The 21779-nt window shown below is 43.9% G+C and overlaps 1 protein-coding gene across 1 annotated transcript in view; it reads left to right on the forward strand.

The window, feature by feature from the left end:
- plxna2 (plexin A2) overlaps positions 1 to 18048 on the forward strand; it is a 172015-nt gene extending 153967 nt beyond the window's left edge. The window contains exons 26-31 of the mRNA XM_030055804.1: positions 4776 to 4875; positions 7780 to 7970; positions 8682 to 8851; positions 9056 to 9268; positions 9533 to 9683; positions 13895 to 18048. Of these exons, the coding sequence (XP_029911664.1) occupies positions 4776 to 4875; positions 7780 to 7970; positions 8682 to 8851; positions 9056 to 9268; positions 9533 to 9683; positions 13895 to 13990 (921 nt within the window). The 3' untranslated portion in view covers positions 13991 to 18048. The remainder of the gene's footprint in view (positions 1 to 4775; positions 4876 to 7779; positions 7971 to 8681; positions 8852 to 9055; positions 9269 to 9532; positions 9684 to 13894) is intronic.
- Positions 18049 to 21779: the final 3731 nt, after the last annotated feature.

Consider the following 21779-nt stretch of genomic DNA (forward strand, 5'->3'; position numbering starts at 1 on the left):
ATGGGATGCTGGTCCAACAACATCCCATGCTGGTCCACCAGCATCCACCAGCATTTCCATGCTGGTCCACCAGCTACACCAGCATCAGACCAGCACTAACCAGCATTAACCAGCATAGACCAGCAAAGAATCCATGCTGGTCTATGCTGGTTTTTTTAGCAGGGTAGGGCAGCCTGCGGAAATCCCACGGGAGCGGGGAGCAGCCGGTCAGGCTCTGGTACGGTAACAGAGTCACATAAATTAGACATCTTACAGACTTGAGTCATATCGGAGATGGGGCACGATTAACAATTGAAATAAACTGGACATTATTATAAACTGAGGCTGTCAGACCGCTTAGCTCATTTATGATGATTCACATTGCGAACAAACCCACATCATATTCACCGGGGCACTGTGTGAGTAATTAGATTGATGATGTTTGACAAAGTGTTGATTTATTACAGGTGGACCACAGCTTTGCCAGCGTATTAATATTTGTTTGCCACTTGTTGGGGGACACATGGGCCGTGTGTGTTTTGCTGAGAATATTATTCCTAATGTGCGGGATATCTGACAGCAGAGGACACGCTGCTCCCTCCCCCCTCTCAGATTGGCTGCCTCCGAATGAAAAGTAAAGTAAACTTCAGTCCCCTGCTGCTCGGTGACCTCTGTGTGTCCTCCTCTCTGCGGTGAAGGAACAGGGAGAACAGACAGTGATGACCTCACCGGGAGAGCCTGCCAGCCAGATCCTGTTACCCACCTCTCAGACTAAGGAGGCTGCACTTGGGGCATTTTGGGCTATTTTCAACAGCCCCAGACACAATGGATACCACTCCATTGCTATCTGTTCATTAATCTAATGCTGTGGTTGGCTTGGCTCACTGGTCCCTATTGTAAACCTGAGCAAACATACCCTACAGGCAAGAGGATGGAGTATTTTTTGGGGGGGAGGAAAATATGATCTGAATCAACATTTTTAGAGTGGAGTGAGTAGCAAGTGTTTTCTCATCGAGTAGGAAAAGCATATTTAATTAATCCTGCACTGCTAGCTATGAGGCGAATCGTGATTGTGCTGATATCGCAGCCAGCTGAGTCATATCTCCAATCCGACAGCTTCCTACTGGGGAGTCTACTGCTGTGTTTGCATAGTGTCACAATATAGCATTTGGCGAGAATGACACATGTTATTAGCTAAAAATCCAACTTGAAGTCTTTCATAAAGCCCCGCAGAGGGAAATTAAGACATGAAACTCTTTCTCTGACACCCACCAGAGGAAACAGTGTGACTCACTCTCCTATGTAGATGGACTGTCACACATTTTTTTGCAATTTTTTTGTGGAAATTCCTGAGCGGATTTGGCCATGGCTGCTGTATGTGTGTGTGTGTGTGTGTCGCCAAGCTGCAGGGCAGAGGGCTCCAGTGATAAGCATCGTGATCTGACAGCGTGGGTCCAGGAGGAGCCGGGACACCATGGGAGGACAGGATAGGAGCCGGGGTGGGGGTTGTCAGGGTCGAGGTGGAGGATAGAGAGATAGAGGGTGACCACGTTCGGCTGTCTGGGCTGCTTTGCTCTGTCTGATGGAAGGTTTTATCGCAGGTGGAGCCCACAGCCCTTATCACCCCCTGCCCACTATCAGCCCCACGCTGGATTATCCCTGAAGGGCAAATCCACACGCCTTCAATCATTTCTTCTATCGCAAGGACCCATCTCTGCTATAGCCTCTCTGACAGCCATATAAAGCAGAGAGAGAGGGACGGAGAGAAAGAGAAAAATATGCAGCACCGAGTGAAGGATGGGACAGAGAAGCTATTTCATGCTCTCCAGAAGGAAAAAAAAAAAACATATCACAAGAATAGCAGTAGAACCTTCCCTGATGTTTGCACTGTTTCTTTCTCTTTTTTTTTTTTTTTGTAGTTGGTTCATGCAGCCTCAGTGAACAGGAGGCTAGAAGATGCAGAGGCAGAAGAAATGAGGTTTGGGAAAGGAGAGGCAAATAACAAGGAAGTGAGGAAAGTTGAAGGGGAGAGGTCACCGGGTTCACTTGTTTAGGGGGGCGGCAGGTAGGAAGAGCATTCTTCATCTCCCTCTAAGAGGTGCCTCAGCTGCATCTTGTGAGAGGATCCCTCCAGCCTCCATCCCCACTTTCAAGTGGCTCTCCAGGGTAGCCAGCGGAGGCCACTGCGCAACCCCAACTAATGGCACAGCCAAGATTAGTTGGGGAGAAGGGAGGGGGGTGAGGCAGAGGGTGAGGGTGGGTGAGAGGCAGCTCCATCATGGGGCTACAGGGCAATGTCATTAGCTTTTGAGAGCAAGGAGGAACTCTGTAAACGCCCCCCTCCTCCAACCCCCAGCAGCTTTCCTCCTATGAGGGAGGCGAACAAGCCTGTTTCTTCTCTAGCAAATGAAAGGAAGAATTTTCTCCTTTCTGCAGAATCTGCGAGGTTTTCTTTGTTTGGCGTTTGGCTTTTGTTTTTTCACTCCTTTGGATGCTCGTCAGTCCTTTTTCACTCGGTCTGAAGCTGAAATCCCTCCTCGCAGTGGGTTGTAAATGCCAGCCGCCTAGCTCTTTGTTGTTCTGGCTTTCGGAAAAGAACCGAAAGTTCTGTTGACTGTACTTTGGCTTTTTCAGAAACATGAACTTTTGGTGTACTTACACTCATTTAGTAGCATACATTTGATTAATTATTTATCGTTACATTGCCATGTCATGATTAATTAGTAATTACACAGAGACTGTTGAGGTTGTTGCTGCTAACACAGAGGTCGTTTCAACCGCTCAGCCTTGCTGCAGATGACATTATAATGCTGGCTACCATCGCTTGTTAGAATAGCACAAAACCGGTGTGGTCCATCATATAGGGCTATAAAAAAAGACTGACTTGATACACCATTTGCCTCCTCTCCTCTCTTCGTCTCTCTCTCTCTCTCTCTCTCTCTCTCTCTCTCTCTCTCTCTCTCACTGTGCCATTGTGTTGTACCTACATGCCCCATTTTGTTTGAGAGCATGAAGATGACATGACGTGACAATGAGACCCAACATCCTTCTCTCTCTCTCTCTCTCTCTCTCTCTCTCTCTCTCTGCTCTCTCTCTCTCTTGCCCTCTCGCAATACCTCCTTCCAGTTCCAAAGCCCCCGTTGTGGTTCTAATGTTTGGGAAGTGATGGGGATGACAATGACAGTCATGTTGAGTGCAGCCATCATGCAGCCAGAGCATTCTGCTCTGCTGAAAAGAAGCCACAGGGCTGTGGTAGACAACAGCATGGAGCACAGATATGACAAGAAGGGATGGGGGAGGAATTCAGGATATGTTTCATTCAGGGGACTCTACACAGAGGGCTGAGTTGTACTTGCATGCCTCCTACCCACAACCTAAATTGAGCAGAGCTCATTTTTTCAGTCCTTTGATAGTTTTCATGATGCTAAAACATGATACATGATAACCATGCATTTTTTTGAAACCTTGGTCATAAGACCAAGGCTTTCACCTTATAGATGACCATCTAATCCTTCCATTCAAGTCAAAACATGAAAATCGCCCAAAGGTAGAGATATCACTTTGGGATCTGATTTCCCAGGTCTGTATGGTCCCTCAAAGTATTTTTTTTCATAAACCATTTTCAAAGATCATTTCACATGTTATTTACTGAACATATAAGATCAGATTGTGCATTTGTGTTTGCATACCAGAGGACACGAGTAATGAAGAATGGCGTGAGAATTGGCATACAGCCCACACTGTCCCCCAAGGTGTCTCTTTGAAATTGACAACTGTGCAGATACCATTTGACCCTTAGCAAATTACACGTGGCTGGCCTCAGACCATCTGGCTGCCGTTGGAAATGGTCAGACAAGGAAGGAACATATTTACATATGATATGGGAATGTAATAAAATCAAACAATTCTGGATGATGTGCTTCAACAAGTAAACAAAGTCACAAGGTCCCAAATAGCCTCAGACCCAGCAGTCTGTATACTTGGCTACTCTTCACCAGACTCAGTGATTTGCAGTGTAAGAAGTGGCTGGCTAAAACCTTTGCAGTGGCCAAAAAGTACATTTTTCATATTGGGAAGGACCTTTCTGCCCCTTGGATTCAGCAGTGGTGGGGTTCTTTGGCTAAACTAGCCAAAGTTTAGCCAAATATCACAAAATATGGTCACTCCTCTTAGGTTCTCTTAGCTGAACATTGTCTGACTCTGGCTTCCATGAAATCATTGTCATTATTGAGGTAATTTAGTGTCATAGCAACTACCTCAATATGATCTTCGCCTCTAATTTACTGCTTGTATTTTTTCCTTATGTTTGGTTGTGTGTGTGTGTGTGTGTGTGTGTGTGTGTTAGTTCTTGTGCATGTTGTGTCTGTGGGTTGGGGATGATTGATGTCAGGGTATGCTGTCTTATCTGTGTCGTACCTGTACATGTATATTTAAAGGATGAATACCAGAGGATATATGTGGATATGATTGACATTATTCTTCTCTTCATGTTAAGGGAACATTGGATGTTAATGTTATCTAATGTTGACATAAACTGTGTTTCGATAAGAACGTGTCTTTGGAAGCTGCTTGACCATGAACACCATTCCAGACTGGGCACATACTATCATATTACTCATGTTTGTGAATATAAAGGAGGTATGGACATTATTTGTCTTTTTTATGCTGAGGGAACATAGGTTTTCAGTCTGGGAAGAAAATACATGGAGCGAGCATAGGACCATGGGAACATAGGGTGGAATCTATAAGGTTCTCTTCTTTCAACAGCCTTATACTGTGTGTGTTTGTCTCCTCAGGTGTCAGATCGCTGTGTGGTGGCTTTGGTGCCCAAACAGACCTCATCGTATAATATTCCTCCCTCAGCCAGCATATCACGCACCTCCATCAGCAGATATGGTGAGTTATTAAACCAGACAGCCTTTTCCTTCTCTGCTGCGACATTAATATTGATTACACAAACAACAGATGTCATTACATATATACCAGGCTTACGTCTTTTACATTGCAATTATAGATTTGCTCTAATAGCAGGCTTAATCAACAGTTAATGCCGTGCAATTGCAAATCCAGTCTCGCTGCTCGAAATGAGCTTGTTAATGTAGTGTTTTGCCACGGGCCAGGTGCCTCGCAGACACATCAGAGTGTTTTTTATTTGTGCCGTTGTTTCAGATGTGAACAAAGCCAAATCCCCTCTCCCCAAAGCAATGGCCAGCTCTGTTTGGAGCCGCGCTTCTTTTGCTGCAGAGGCTTTGTTTGCAGTCTTTCTGTCTCCCCAACTGCGCATGCTGCAGTTTACTTTACAGCTCAGGCCCAGACTCTGCTTGGGTGGCAGCGGAATGGAAGGAGAGCGAGAGGAGGAAGTGAGGGTGGGGGGGTGGATACAGCCGATGGGAGGTGGAGAGAGATCTGTTTGTTTTTCAAGCCATAACACTATTAAAATGAAGATGGCAGACTGTGCCTTGAGCCAGGACGCAACGGGATGATAGTTGCGCACACACTCACGCCCACGTACACGCGTGCATGCGAAAACACACACATACATTAGAGGAGCTTGCAGTTTGTGCCAGAGGGCGCCCCATCTGGTCATATGCTAGACCCACGCAGCAGAACCATAGGCAACTTGTGATTGCTAATTATTCGCTGTGAATGATACTTAACACAAATGGAAAAGGAAGAGCGAGCTTGGCCAATTATCAGGACTGGGGATGGAAGTGAACTCTGCCTTGAAGCTGCTTAAAAACATGAAAACTGAGCTAATAGCATCCCCAGCCCTCCTACCATTTACACAACTCGTTTGCAAATGTTGGAAATGAAACAGTGGATACTTCATACACCCCGTGGAAAAAGGCAGCTCCTCGGCTTGCATGCGTGTAACGTATGACGGGGACGCTGCGAAATTCATCGTGGAAGTTAGGAGGATGATTAAGATGGCCGCTTAATGTTGCAGAGCACTCGATCTTTACTCCCTCTCATAAACAAAACAGCATGTAGGAAGGAGAGAGACAAAGATGATGGATGGATTCGGAGGAATAAATGATCAAAACAGCAATAAACCAATATTATTAATAATCTAATATTCTCCCTCTACTGAACCTTTCATAATGTTGCAGCTTTAATTTGCCTTCTACCCTCTGATACATTAAGCCTTACACCCAGCGAGTGTTTACATGGGATTACTTTAGAATATGAGCTTTCATAGTTACAAGGGACACTTCAGTCTGTTTTATTGCGAGGATCCTGTTCAATATTTTACCATACTCATGAAAATGCAATGAGCTGTTGAGAGGATGCACTCTCTGACTCCTCTGTTTTAGTTTTCTGTTTTTGTTTTTGTTTTTTTCTGTTATTTTATTTTGTTGCGGGCGCTCAGGCAACGGGGTTGGTTGTGCGTGGCATAGAAAGCAGAGGCTCTTCTGGCACGAGCCGGTCCCTCATCAATCACGCGCCGGCACAGCAGGCACAGATGCACCTAGACGCCCGCTGATGGATTCGTATCAATTTAACGTTCAGCGCTTAGCATCTTGGCTCAATTTACACCACCAGCACCCTCCTCCCGTCTTAAAGTCAGCCACAACACACTCCCCGACTGCCCTGCTGGGTCCCGGAGCTGCAAGGAGGAGGTGCCGAGGGTTCCCGCTGAGCGCTGGGTTAGTTGGCGGGATGGACGGGACTGGGAAAGTAGCAGAGCTGTAGAAACCAGTCACTGGATTAGAGACAGGATTTGAGACCTCAGTTCACCTCGCGTCACACATTTTCCAGGCCCCCCACCCCACACCCGCTCACAGCCTCGGGGGCCTGGTCCCCCAGTGGCCCCTCGCAGGTCGGTCTTATGTGAGACATGTAAGTGGCTGTATTGGCGGCGAAAGGCTTTGTTGTTCGGTTTGGCCTTTGAAGCCAGGTGAGAGAGATCCTCCGTGATCCAGAATCCCCCAAAGAGCCTGCAACCGGAGGGAGACACCCGCTAATTAGGGAGACCGGCATCATCCCTCCCATGTCAAGAGGAAGCAGGGGGGGAGACGAGAGGGGAGACGGGCTGGATGTATGGATGAAGGAGGACGGCTGCACCGCTTTACAAATTAGAGATCTTTTGATGCGTTGATTGGAGTGTGACGGGGACAATTTCAACATGGCGGCGGCACAATGCGACAGGGAAGATCCAATTATGAACGCTTTTAAGAGAAGCCGGGCACGGCTACAGCTCATTCAGGGAGGGCTGATGTGAGGAGAGAAAAAACACGGCCGGGATGAAGACAGAGAAAGAAAAAGAGAACGAAACAAACCAAATTTAAAAAAAAAATGACGGTGTTGAGGGAAGCCTCTTTTCATCCAGCGTGCCAGCATTTCGGCTTCTTAAGAGGGCTACCACGTGTGGACGGGGATGCTGGGGGGCCCAGAGCTTCCCATCCCATTCATTACCCTGCTCTATGAAATTATCCAGCGCTGCAATTTCCTTTACAGCACGACGGAGCGGGACAGGAGCACAGAGGGCTCAGCTATGTAATAAGTTACAGAGGAGAGATGGAAATGAGCAAGGGAATGTGTGTGTGTGCCTGTGTGTGTGTGTATGCATGTGTGTGTGTGTGTGTTTGTGTGTGTTTGGGTTAGGGACGGGGTGTCTGTGTGTGGTTATGCTGTTCTGTCTGTGAGTGTGTGCTTAATTCAGATGATGCTGCACCTAAGGGAAGCTTTAGTAATCACAATCATTGAGACGTCCTGACAGCGCTCTCTCTCTCTCTCTCTCTCTCTCTCGCTCTCTCTCTCTCTTTCTCTCTCTTTCTCTTTCTCTCCCTCCCTCGACAGACTCTTCATTCCGCTACACAGGCAGTCCCGACAGCCTCCGTTCGCGTGCGCCCATGATCACCCCTGACCTGGAAAGTGGGGTGAAGGTGTGGCACCTGGTGAAGAACCACGAACATGGAGACCAGAAGGAGGGAGACCGCGGTAGCAAAATGGTCTCTGAGATCTACCTGACCAGGCTGCTAGCGACCAAGGTACAACAGCACTCTCCCACACAGTCCTACACGGGTCAAAGCACATCTACCGTGCCACACACTGTAGACGCAGTGCCTCTGTGTTAGTGTACGTTAGTAAGTGCTCTCTTATTTCACATTTTCCATTTGAGTTACAGTGACTACTATCAAGTTCTGCATTAGCACTGCCTCATGGCTTAAAGATAAAAGGCTTAAAAGCATAAGTATTAAAGAAGTTTTCTTTATGGTTTTGGCAAATCTAGGATGTTATTTAAATTATGTTATGTTTAAAATATGGCGGTAGTACTCTTTGCCGTCTCACCAGGTTCTAAGTGAGAAATGATGTCACCAGAAAAAGAAGCAAATCAAAATTGGCCCCAGTTTTTACAACCGGGCCTCATTAAAAAACCAGCTAATCATTTAGCATCTTAAATTTGCATCAGCCCTTCCGTGCTCCAGCAGGCCCTGGCCAGTCACCAGCCAGTGGCTCATTAATAATGAATGAATGTCTCAAAACTGGCCTGTTAGATTCTTCAGTCGGTGCAAGAGGACACCGCTGTGGAAAATAAGTAGTTGTGCTTTTCAGACAGTGGCCCATCATTCAAAATTTCCAAAACGGTGACGAAACCATCACCTTTTTTATAAGTCCATTTTGGCGGAGTTGATGGGCCTAGTGTCATCCTGCCTTGCCCGAGAAGTGCTAATCTTAGCCTGCTCTTTGGCCTCTCCCAGGGAACACTACAGAAGTTTGTCGACGACCTCTTTGAGACGTTGTTCAGCACTGTTCACCGGGGGAGCGCTCTTCCCCTGGCCATCAAGTACATGTTTGATTTCCTGGATGAACAGGCAGACAGACATGGCATCCACGACACAGATGTGCGTCACACATGGAAGAGCAACTGGTAAGGGCCGTTTTTTTGGAAGTGACAGAAATAATGACACACAGGTCTTAAGTGTTTTCACTCTATCGCTACATGATATAAATCGAAATCGAAATGCATCCTTGTAACGGATAGTTCAAGTTGCCCACTGTCAAATTATTCATCAACCAAGCGAGCTAACCTCTTTCTCTTTCTCCCTTTATTCTCCCTGTCCTTGTCCTCCAGCCTGCCATTGCGTTTCTGGGTGAACGTGATCAAGAACCCCCAGTTTGTGTTTGACATCCACAAGAGCAGCATCACAGACGCCTGTCTGTCTGTCGTGGCTCAGACCTTCATGGATTCCTGCTCCACATCAGAACACCGCCTGGGAAAAGACTCCCCGTCAAATAAGCTGCTCTACGCTAAAGATATCCCCAACTACAAGAGCTGGGTGGAGAGGTAAGAGTTAACGCTGGTGAATTATACACCAGTCCAATCCTCTCTCTTCTGTCTCCACGTCTTTTTTTTGTATCTTCCCACAATAGAGATCCTTGAGGGAGGCATAGGCATTAGGTGAGGCATGTATTGTTAGAGGATTCAGTGTTATGGCTGAAATGTGAGTTCAAGACTATTAAAAGACTTCAGTTCTCAGTTGAGCTATTAGAGTGAGTCAGCGAGACTCTGAAAGCGATGCTAAGTGTTGCCGCTTGTCTGCGTCCCCAGGTACTACGCTGACATCAACCGTCTGCCAGCCATTAGCGACCAGGACATGAATGCCTACTTGGCAGAGCAGGCCAGGCTCCACTCCACCGAGTTCAACATGCTCAGCGCCCTCAATGAGATCTACTCCTATGTCAGCAAGTACAGCGAGGAGGTCAGTGCTTTGTTCATGTGCGCACCTGTGCACGCCGCGTTCACTGAGAAGGTTTGCGCAAACGTTAATATTCCCATTTTGATCACTGTGTTGTGAAATTCGGTCTGGGTTCTGGCCCATGCAACCACCATATCCCCTTTACAGTAACCAGGATAAGCTCATACTCTGGATATGAGAAACCCAAATATGCCAGACAATATTTCTGCAAACTGTCAAGTGGCAAAACATCAAGCGTCTCATGGTTGAGGAGACAAAAAACTGAGTTCTTGCTTTCCATAATGAACATTATGATTCATGAATAGCAGACTGCACTGACGTGTGGGTTTATATACTAAAGTATGTGTGTGTGTGAAAGAGAGAGAGAGAGAGAGAGAGAGAGAGAGAGAGAGAGAGAGAGAGAGAGAGAGAGAGGTAGAGCACCCAAAGCCAGTTCTGCAGGTCTCAGGTTTATTGATAACTTGGTATTTGAACAAAAAAAAAATTCACCTTATTATAATCTGACACTGTTGTCACCCTGATAAGCTGATAGAGCTGCAACATGATGTCACAGTGTAGCAGCGATAATAAGACCACATGTGAAGTAAGTTCATCTCAGACACTCTCATTTTGTCCAGGAATCGGCTGACAGACCTCAGCAGGTTACCCTGACAACCATGCACCAGCAAAACTCAAAGTTATGCTAATGGCATCGGCAGATTTGCCATGGAATTTTTTTCACAATGTTTTCAAAAACTGGAGAAAACAAGCTCTGTGGCAAACAAAGGCTTTGGACTCATTTGGTTCACCATAACAATCTCCACGAACCAATATGCTTTTTTTTTTTTTTTTTGACTTGTGAATCATACATGCAATCAGGCGGAAAGCTAAGCACAGCAGTTGGCCGTACTCCACCGACATCACGTTACGGCCAACCCCCTCTGTCTTTTCTTATTTCAAGTCAAAATGTCTCATTTCTAGTCAAAATATCTCAGTAAACTTAAAATAAGACATGATCACCTCAGAAGTAACTTCTTTTTAGACAATTTTCACTTGTTTCAAGTGAAAATCCACTTGAAACAAGTGAAAATTTGCTGGTTTCATTGGCAAAATTTGCCAGTGCAAAAAGTGAAAATTCACTTGAAACAAGTGAAAAGTTTTTATTTTATTTCTTAGGTGATCATGTTTTATTTTAAGTGTAAAGAGATATTTTGACCAGATATAAGACATTGTGACTTGAAATAAGACAAATATTCTTGGTAAGATTGAGTTTTTGCAGTGTAGTGGCAACTAGCTGAAGTCCTTTTTTAATGATGTGTAATTATTCTGAGTCATAGTAGTTTCAGTATAGGATTCAGTATAGCTCAAAAATGCTAATTCACTTCCATGTTAATATAATGCACATTAATATAATGCACATTTGCTAATACAATAATGTTATATTTGCTTTACATCATTGGTTCTGGGGAGGTATAGGTGTCATGAGGCATCCCCAGACTAGTCCTAAGTGAGAATGGCTGCAGAGGTCAGCCCGGTCTTCAGATGCCTTCCCCTAAGAGAGGAGGTCTAGTGAGGCCTGAGCTGAACAGGGCTGTGTGTCTGATCTGGAGAGGAGAAACTGAATGCCTACAAGCTCTCAGCATGCTGCTCTGTCCTTTCCCCTGAGCTGTGTTCGAGAACACTGCCTGTTATGTAGGGCCCTCATGAGCAGAATCACAGACAACACACACACACACACACACACACACACACACACACACATGCACATACTGTCAGATCACAGGGAGCATAGAAAAGGAGGGCGGTAGATAGGGAAAGAAGGAGAGGGAGAGCAGTTATGGAGACATTCTGCCTCTAATGTCAGCTCCTCCTCTGGGAAGCATTAGCCTGACCTTTATGTTGCACCACAGTCTCTCTCTCTCTCTCTCGCTCGCTCGCTCGCTCGCTCACCCACTACCCAGGCAGCTTCCCCTTCCCTCTCACGCCCTATCACACTTTCTTCCCACTTTCCCCTTCATGTGCCTCACACTCTTGCCTTTGCTGCGTTTGCTCCTCCACCGTTGTAGCTGTCAGACGCACACACACACACACACACACCTACTGTACAAACACATACAAACACACAAATATCCTGCGCCTCGTTTCGCACGCATACGCCGTACGCATGTCCCCCACCTCTCCTCCCTGCTGTCTCCCAGAGTGCAGTGTGTAAACCCTCATCTGCCGTCGTTAACGCGTGTTCGTTCCCACTCAGCCTTTCACAAAGGGCTGTGTGGCAGCCTAACCAGGCCAGAGCAAGCGCTTAAATGGATTTGGGAGATGGCAGTGGGAGCTGCACCTGCATACAGTGCTACAGATTAATAATAGATTGCTATCGGGCCCGATGAGGAGGAGGTGGAGTAGGAGACGCTCTGCCTGAAGCTGCCAGCCTGTAAGAGCACTTAAGTAGATGAGAGGAAGATGGTGGGCGGGCAGGCAGATAGTCTCCAACGGGACATGTTGCAAACACAGCTCCGCTCTGTTCTCCAAAAAAGAGAACAAGAGCAGGTTTCGGAGATGTTTTCCAAAATGGTTGTAACTCAGTTGACAGTGACACATTTACATGCAGGCTCGAATTATCTGCCTAAACCCACCAAAACGTAATTGGGTCCCAACTTTTTACATGAATGAGAGAGCGTGCAATCAGCCGTTTGCATGGTAATAGCTGGTGATCAGCCTTGTGCAATGTGGTGCCCATTAGCCCTCTTGACACATGACTGTCACCTGTGCACATAGGGATTAAAGATTACCGTGCACACACTCCTTTTCCTCACAGATCTCAGTGCCAAAACTAGAAAAGCCCGCTGCTAATAGGACTAATTATGTTACGGAACGCATATGGATAAGAAAAGCTCAATCCAGACTCAGTGTTCATAAGCCTAATACATGGCTCTGGATTTTTGAATTTTTATTTATCAATGAGACAGTCTCTCCAGGATTTACAAATGCTAATCCAGTTTATAACAAGAAGATGCCATCAACTGGAATTGCAGCGTCTCCATAATTCATAAATCTATTATGTAAACATACATCAATTTATTATACTTCTGTGACTTCTGCTGTGTATCTCTGTAGGAAGGAGTAGTATGCAAGAGCAGTGCATGCCATGACCAATTCTGATATGAAGGCTTGATTGACAGTTTACATGATTGCAGTCAAATCTTTTGATATCAGGATGATCTAGCACTTCCAAGAGGATTGCATTTTTAACTGGATGGGGATTGGTTGGTTTATTATAAAATGAGTAGGTGTTTATGTGAGGTTCTGCCACTGATAATCAGCCTGATTTATACAGTTCTTTGACTGTACGCAAACATACTGTGTGTGACAGGTGATTGAGCCGTAGCAGCTCAACGTTAACATTTAGAAATCCTAGACGCTAAAAGCATACATGGTGCTTTGGGCTGATAAGAGAAGACATGAAGACTTTCGTACAAAAAGGCGATGATAACAAATGACACATAAAATGTTACTCAATATGCAAAAATTTACATTGTTTTTCAGAAAATGCATTTTATTCAAACCTTTTCTGATATTACATAGATTTTTAAAGTGAAATAAGCCTTGGCCCTTGGGAGGTGATGAGAAATGGTTGAGGTGTTGTCAAATAAATTTGACATCAGTCAAATGAATCTATTGTACTCATGCAATATATATTACAAGACAAGACTTACAAGATTCTTTAAATATCAATAAGAATATAGAGGTGATGGAAGCCTATGATGTATGAAATATTGAAATGTAAGGGGAGACCTGGGCCATATTGCACTTACATACTTATTATTTTATCTGTTTGATATCCACATTAAAAAGCTTTGCCATGTGTGCTGATGTCACCTTGACATAGATTCATCCTGACGCGGCAAACAATAGATGAGATCAGAGAGTGGAGACTCGATCTGAATCCCCTTTGAACCCAACTTGACAAATGCCACATTTAGATGAAAGATGAAATGGGAAAGGCAGTGATTCTGTTTTTGGTCTTGTTGTTTTTTGTCTTTGTTTTTTGTTTTTTTTTACCCCATTTCATTTTCCTTTTTATGTTTGTATTCCTAACTGAACATGCTCCACATCCTAAAGAAATATGCTTTCTAATTCCGAATTTTGAATAAGCTCTTCCTGATATTTATACTCCTTTTTGAACTAGCCTGTAAAGATGATCTTGTGTCTTGACAACATCATTTTGTCCCATGCAGATCACAGCAGCCCTGGAGCAGGACGAACAGGCGAAGAAACAGAGGCTGGCCTACAAGGTGGAGCAGCTAATTGCAGCCATGTCCCTGGAGAGCTGAGAACAAGCCCAGTGGAGGGAGAGGGAGAGAGAGAGAGTGAGGACCACAGCCTCCACAGGACCACCCAAAGGCCCCGCATTACTTACCTCTCACCGTGGGAACCAGAACCACGGACCAGACCTGGGACCTCGATATCCACAGTCGGACAGACATACAACTGCTTTAGTTTTTAATCCTCCGTCCCCCTGCCATGAAAGCACCAGCTAAGGGCCCACAGACTGAGAAAGAGTCCCTGCAGCTGGAGCTGCTGCTGGCACGAGGAAGGAGGGGACTTCAGCCCTGCGCATGCGGGGAAGGCAACAACATGGCTTCTATATATTATTTTTTTCAAAGGATACGTTCAGTTTGACAGGAAAGTGTGTGTGTGTGCGTGTGCGTGTGTGTGTGCGTCATACTTAAGAAGGCTGCTGCGAGACTGTAAAAGCAAATGGAAGATAGAGAGGCCGATTTTTTTTCTCTCTCTCTGTCAGAAACTCACATCTGAGTGAGAAATAGAGACAAACACAGAGCAGGAAAGAAACGCCTCTCATGTCTGACAGCTGAGCTATTGTTGCTGAGTTTGCATTCAGATTTCTTAAATTTTATTTTTGTACGTGTACATTTGAATCTTATCAGTTGCAGTTGAAACACGCCCGCCCCGGGTTCCACAAGCATTGTTGTATAAAGACGCTGTATAACGCCGTGTCATGGTGGCGCGGTGACGACACAGGCATGGTCCATGTCTTCTCTCGCTCCCTCCGTCTTCGGACATGACCACAGGCTACAGACTGATGCTTCGCGTGACACGGACAAAACCTCTGCTCCTTATCCAATCAGAAGTGTACAGGAAATCATGAAATTTGTCCTCATCGTCTAAGAGTCAATGGAACTCCACCCGTGGCGTTCAAAGTTCAACCAGCATGCTTGCACCTACACTGAGGATGACGGAGATGAAATCTATCGTGTATTTAGTCTGTGACCTGAAGCCAGAACCACACTGGTGTCCGAGGCTCCTCTCAGCAGTTAGGTCATCTGTGTATGTACCGGTTGATACTTGTCAATCAGTGTATGTGAATGTACAAATGTTTTTTTGTTTGTTTGTTTGTTTGTTTGTCTATTTGAGTTTTGCAAATCAAATGGGGCTCAGTTGAACTGAGCTCCATAGATAGTTACAGTAGCTAGTCAAAAGTGAACATGTCCATTCTTCCGTCCGGGCCCCAGGCCATCCAACTCCTTCCTAAACATTATTTAATCTGTTACCAAATCACTCTCTGCTATAGGAGAGTGTGTATAGTCTGTATTGTGGCTGTCACTGGTGTGACTCCGCTCCTCATACGAACTACCAGTTAGTGGAGACCAGACAAGAGCCCCTGTCCAACGGAGGACCAGGGCCGTTGGTGGCTGTAGGCTAAAACTCTCCATTATATAACCACTGTTTGTATCTCTTTGGGGATTTGATCAAATTTGTGTGTACCTTGCATGCATGCTATCACACATCAGAAGTGTTCTAAGGGTCCATCTTTGATTTTTTCAAGTGCCAATGAGTCATGCCAGCTCCAGTTGGCCAGTTGAGATGCTAGCTGATGGGAGTTCCTTTACCCAACCACCACCGATGTCTTCGCACAGACAATAAGAAGCCTGCGTGGGTCTAGTTTGACTAAGTGCCAAAAGATCCTGTCGTTTTAAATTATTCACGAGATGTGTCACAATCGGTTTATGCTTTACAGAGGGGGCAAAGCCCTCGAATTTGAAGTGGCGAGTCTGTCGAGGTGAAAGCTCACATAACTGGAAAGACAAGAGGCGAGTTTGAATCTCACAAATGGTACGAAACATAAGCGGACCCTGGAGGGAACGGCTCTGTCAAACAGTCATGTATCTGGGAGTGCTGAAGTCACTTGTTCCTCTCGTGGCAAGAGGAATTCAAGACAGTCGATGCGGACAAACACATAGACATAAAACAGAGGTCTTACGTTATGTGGCTGCGAATTACTAAGCCTCTCCTGAGTAAAACCAAACAGTCACAAGCTAAGAGGTTGATGTAACTTTACCTTCCAACCTCATAGCTGGATGACCACAAACTGTAGATTCCATCCTCTGGATAGGTGATTTCATTTTCTTCAGAGATATATGTTTGCTTGTTGTTTACATCAAGTACTTGAAAATATGTAGTACTAAAGGTTTGTACAGTATACTGCAAGTGTGTGTGCTGAGAGCATGACAAACACCAGTAGTGGGTGAAAGGTGCTTCTTTTCTCTGTGGCCTTAGATACCCACCTGCTCAGTGCTCCTGATCTTATTAGTCTAGACTCCGGCAATGTCCTTTCAATGCTTTTGAGCCCAATTGTTTTACATTGATACCTGACCCCTAGCTCTCTGCCGAAAACTGTCTTAGTGAGATAAAGTCAAGGGAAAGGTGAAGAGGGTACGGCCTGGCGCAGGCAGACATTGCCTCACACAGCACTCGGCTCGTCTGAGCTGTTTGAAGAGAAGGGTTGAGAAATGAGAGAGAGAGAGAAAGATAGAAAGAGAGAGAGAGAAGCCCTTTAGCTCTAGTTTCCTGCTCAGGCTTTGAAGCTGCTCTTTGATCTGAGCCAGTTGTGTGCACAGTGTGATCAGGAGATAGAAAAAAAAAAACATCAAACTAACAGGCAAAGAGAAATGTAGGGCGAGCTGATGATTGACATGCTGTTACTGTGTCCAACCAGTGGGGGCAGACGTGGAGAAGGGTGGCGGTGATGCATGCCCTCCTGTGAAAAGCACCTTCATCCACCCTGGCTCCCGCATCCTGTTACAGGCATCTATAGGTACACAGTGACACGTATATACACACACAAACGAAAAGCTTCTTCCTTTGGATTAAGGTGTCTTCCCAAATCAGCAAATAGAATTGTATCCTGCTCATACCTCACATTGCTTGTCTGGAGTAATGCTTTTTATGATTTTTAACAGGACCTAAATGCCTTTTGCTTTTCCAAGGGACAAAATCTGTTCTCCAGAGTCCTCACACCTTTTAGATGAGCTCCCTTGTATTCAGAATTGTGATTAATGCAATCAGAGGGACACAAATTGGTCGAAGCAGAGTGGCTTTGATTTTTCTCTCAGAGATCATTGTAATCAGCATGGTTCCTTTGTCTTGTTTTTGAGTTTTTGCATGCATATTAATCCCTGCTTTCGTTCAGCTTGGTGGTCCATATCGATCCGTACCAATCATTAGTCTGACTGCGATCCCTCCTGATGGCCCATTTGTCCATGTCTTAAATCACAGCTGACTGCACCTTTTTTTTGTGAAAGAGATTTTTTGATGACTGAAAATTTTTCTTCCTTTCATGCTGTACACATTTATTTTATTTTATTTTTTATTTTTTGGACAATTGTGTTCAGTTCAAACTGAGAACAAGAACGTTTATGTTTACTCTTTCTGCAGCGCAGAATTTCATTCGACAGCCAGTTGTGTGAGATACGGATCGATCGTCATAAACGCAACTTATTTGCAGCTCAAGCTGACTGAGGATGCTTTGTGCACTTTTTTTTTTTTTTTTTTTTTTTTTTTTTTTTTGCTCTCGGTACAACATGTGGCCGAAGAGACAGTGTTGTGGCTTGACTGGCACGTGTCATTCCTTACACAAAACATTTACTCATCAATTTCTTGTTTGCTTGTTGGCCTCAGATGGAGGAGGAATTGAAAACCAGTATTACTCTCAAGTCAAAATATCAAGTATAAAACGATTATCCTTCCATTTTAAACACATTGTAAACAAACCCTTTGTAGACACTGGAATTCTGTAAAATAGTAATTACTGACGGTGATGATGACGATGATGAAGATGATGATGATGATGATGATGACGATGATAATGATAATAATAATGGCTGTCTGTTCTTGTTGTTTTATAAAAGTGTTGTGAAAATTGTAAGAAAGTTAAAGTATTTAAAAAAGGTTGTTCTTGTTTTTTTTATTTGCTTTGGTTTTGTTATGATAATATATTATTGTGTACCTATTGTAAATATGAAGCACACCTATTTTGCAAGCCAAGGATTCACTTTGTACTGTTGTTATATATAAATAAACTTTGCTGGTTAAAAATTGCATAGAGCTGAAATCTGGATTCAAGTGTTTTTGTTGATACTTGAGAAAAACGTACAAGTGTTCATATTCAGCTGTAGTTGAGCAAGATTACAATTCAGGAAAAAATAAAACAGCCAGTGAATTTTAATGTGGGTGCAGGCTGTGCCGTTATTCTTGAGGTGAATTCTTATGCTGGCCAGTCGCAGTCTAGTTTAGGCTTCAAGGTGCCACCGGCTGTCTCATCCCTCATCCATCCCTTTTAAACCGAGGTTAATCCTGAGATCCTACTTATCCCAGACGGCACTCGCTCGCTGGCCAGCAGCAAACAGAATAACCTGTGGCTGTAATACAGTGAAGGGCGGTTGTTTGTCTTCATGGAGGTCCATTACCTCAGGCTGGCCTCAGCTTCTCTACCACACCACGGGGGCTCCAATCACATTAGGCTGCTAATAGATATGTGGGTCAGTGTGTTTGGCTAGGCTGAAATGGCCCTGAGATCTGCTGTGGTTCTCTCACAGATAAAGACTGCGGCTGCCCTCCAGTGAAGCAACAATTTGTACGTCTCTGTACTGCCATTTTTGGGTTACATCTCAGTTTTACTAAGTAGCCTAGTGCGCTGTAGAAAGAGACAGCGAGGACAGGTGGGAGGTGGTTTCTTTAACTTTTGTGGCTACCCCTGTCTACTCTTGTTACTTTCTTTACTGCCTAGTCATGCAGAGATGCAACCAAAAATGTATGCAGTATGGGCCGATCTCTCCACAGAGCCATCTGTCTAAACTAACCGATGCATCTCCTTCATGCAATTCTTGTAATAATCAGGTTGAGCCATTTTTCATTTGCATGATTTTGACATTGACCTAAAAATCCAAGTCCCCTCAACTCTTCTTGTTGTGTCAATGAAGTTTCTCGCTCATTAAAGATACAGTGCCAGTGCATAATTAATAAGCCTGCCCTTGAAGACACTGCCCTGATGATGTAGAAGCCCTGAATAGGAGGACCTCAAGAACATCTGTCTCTCTGATTTTCCACCATCATCTGTCTTTCACCAGGCTGGAACAGCATGGTCACCGATGAAAATTTGACCAGTGTTCCAGTGCTGATTCCTGCAGATCAGCAGATTGCTGGCAGGTTCTGCTCCATTGTGGTTATTTTGATGCCTGGAACACTGTGTTTTTGTGCTGTTGATGATAGGTACAGCTGTATACCTGCTGCCTCTCTTTCACCCCGCTGCCATCTGCTATCTATTTCTCTACCTGTTGAGCTAAACAGGTTGTAGAACATTTTGGTGCCACTGGAGAGCAACAGCAAAGCTTGTTTGTCTGCCTTCACACATTGTGGCTCTTTCCTGTGATGTAAAAAAAAAAAAAAAAAAAAAAAAAAAAAAGATCCTGTTAAGTGAGGGTAAAAGTAACTACTTACATTTACCCCAGGCGCTGTAACTGAGTAGCTTTTTGTGCGCTTTGAGTGTATTTAAAAATCAGTAATTACACTTTTATGTACACTTTTTTTGTAAGTACACATTCACTGAAGTATTGTTCCTGGCTAAATTCTGAAATCACATTCATAACAGAGTACAAATTTTGTGGGCTCTCCATAGTCATCATGAAGTGGACAATCTAAACTGGACACTTGTTGAGTCGTCCAGTAAGCGGTCGCTCAATGAAGAAGACAAGAGCGATATGGCTTTGTTTGTGCACTTCATGTTGTAATTTTCAAATAGGACAATTAAAAGAACTAGAGCACAGTCCCTTCGGCCTTTACTCACTGGCTTTTTGCTTTTCACCCCTGCCCAGCCCCTTAGAATTTGGGGGACCTAAGGTGCACCTGTGGAAATGATGATACACTAATTAGTTTGACTTTTTTTTTGGTGGGTTTAACATTTTGGTACAGGCTATAAAGTCAAACCTATTCATACAGCATAGGCCAAATATCTGTAAATATCAGTGTGCTTTATTTTCTACAAATAAGCAGAATCAGAATCAATTTTATTGGCCATGTGTGTATATTTTATATAATATTATATTGCCAGCTGTTCTCCAAGAACTGCCTGGATTGTGGAGAGCTTCTGCCAAAGAGAGACTTTAGTATAGCACGAAGGTCTTTGAATGGTGTGAGCTGGATTTTTCCATAGTTGCACCAGGGACTGAAGGATTTGTGAGCACAGTTAGTTTCTGACTTCTCCCAGGGAACATGGCAGCATCTCAGGAAATGCAGAGTCCTTCTTGGGTGTATGAAAGTGAACTTCTGTGACTTCTTGTGAAGCTGTCCAGGCTAGTCAGAACTTTCTGTCTTTCTGCATCGTCTATTCAGATATTTTCCTCTGGCGATCTTCTCACAGAACTTAGCTGAAAAGTGAAATTGTAAGAAATTAGATATGATCGGTGGCCACATGTTGGATATGGGTAGTAGATGAAAACTGTTATAGTAAATGTTCAACAAAGACAGTAATTGAGAACTTTGAGTTTCTTGTGTTGTATCATTTGTGGTATGAACATCTCATGTCAATCAATTTGAAAAATGATTTGAATGATATGAATTTGAATGATATGAATGATATATATATATATATATGTGTGTGTGTGTGTGTGTGTGTTATATATATATATATATATATATATATATATATATAGGGGCTGAAAAACTACATGAAATGTATAAATGACTAATAGGAAAGCACAAGTATTTATTGGCATCGAGTGTCTCCAAAGACATCTTCAGTCTCATTTAGTCAGTCTCATCCTTTAGTCTCATCTCATGTGTGTCTTCATTACAGTTGTAATGATATTATCACCATAAATTTGTTTTTCTTCATACTTGTGGGCTAATATGCGCAGTTAATGCTAAATATCAGTAGCTTGCTGCCATGTTATTTAGCTGACAGATCTCACAACAATAATAACAACCTTGGGTAAAACAGTAAAGGTGTCACACTGTTGATGCACTGTTGTGAGTTGTTAGCAGTTGTCAGAGCTAAGTGAAAAAGCCAGACTTAATTCAAGACTTCCAACTCGTAGTTGTTAGGAAACTGAATTGACTTCCATTCATTGTGGAGAGAACATTAACCAAAACCAGTTCAGACCTTATCCCTTGGTCCTCATGACATACACACACACACATGCACGCGCACACTCCCGTCACCATCCTGCTGTTTCTCCTGAATGACGTTGTGCACATAATTGTGACATTTTCATGTTGATATAAACTTAAATCTCATAATCAGATGATAAATACCTCCCAGAACCTCAACACTATATTGTTATCTAAGTTTGGCAGTGGTATCTTTCGTCATAGCCCTACTACAGCGTGTAAATTGTGAATCTCCCACCCCATCCTCACGACTCTCTCTCTCTCTCTCTCGGGGGGATTTTTAATTGACTTGCCTTCATTCTCTAGATTCCTAGAAATCCAACACGATGTGTGAAATTTGTGGGAGATGTGGTCAATCAATTCTCCAGTGTCCCAAATCTGTAAAGAAGTGTGAAAAATAGAGAAAACTATGCAAAATCTCCCAAAAAGATAATAATGTAGCCTGGCCCTAGATTAATTATGAGCTCATTATGAATTGCTTGATATGTGTATCACGTCACATCACATTTCTTTTCTGAAAAGTCAGACAACTACCGAGTGCCAACAAGCTAGTTTTATGTTTATTTGAGTTTTCTTCCTCTTCTTCTTCTTCTTTTTATTTATTTTTTTTTTTTTACAGGTACTTTTAATTCTGACAGTAATTGGATGTGACCTACT

The sequence above is a fragment of the Myripristis murdjan genome, chromosome 7 (assembly GCF_902150065.1).
Source record: "Myripristis murdjan chromosome 7, fMyrMur1.1, whole genome shotgun sequence".
Lineage (NCBI taxonomy): Eukaryota > Metazoa > Chordata > Actinopteri > Holocentriformes > Holocentridae > Myripristis > Myripristis murdjan.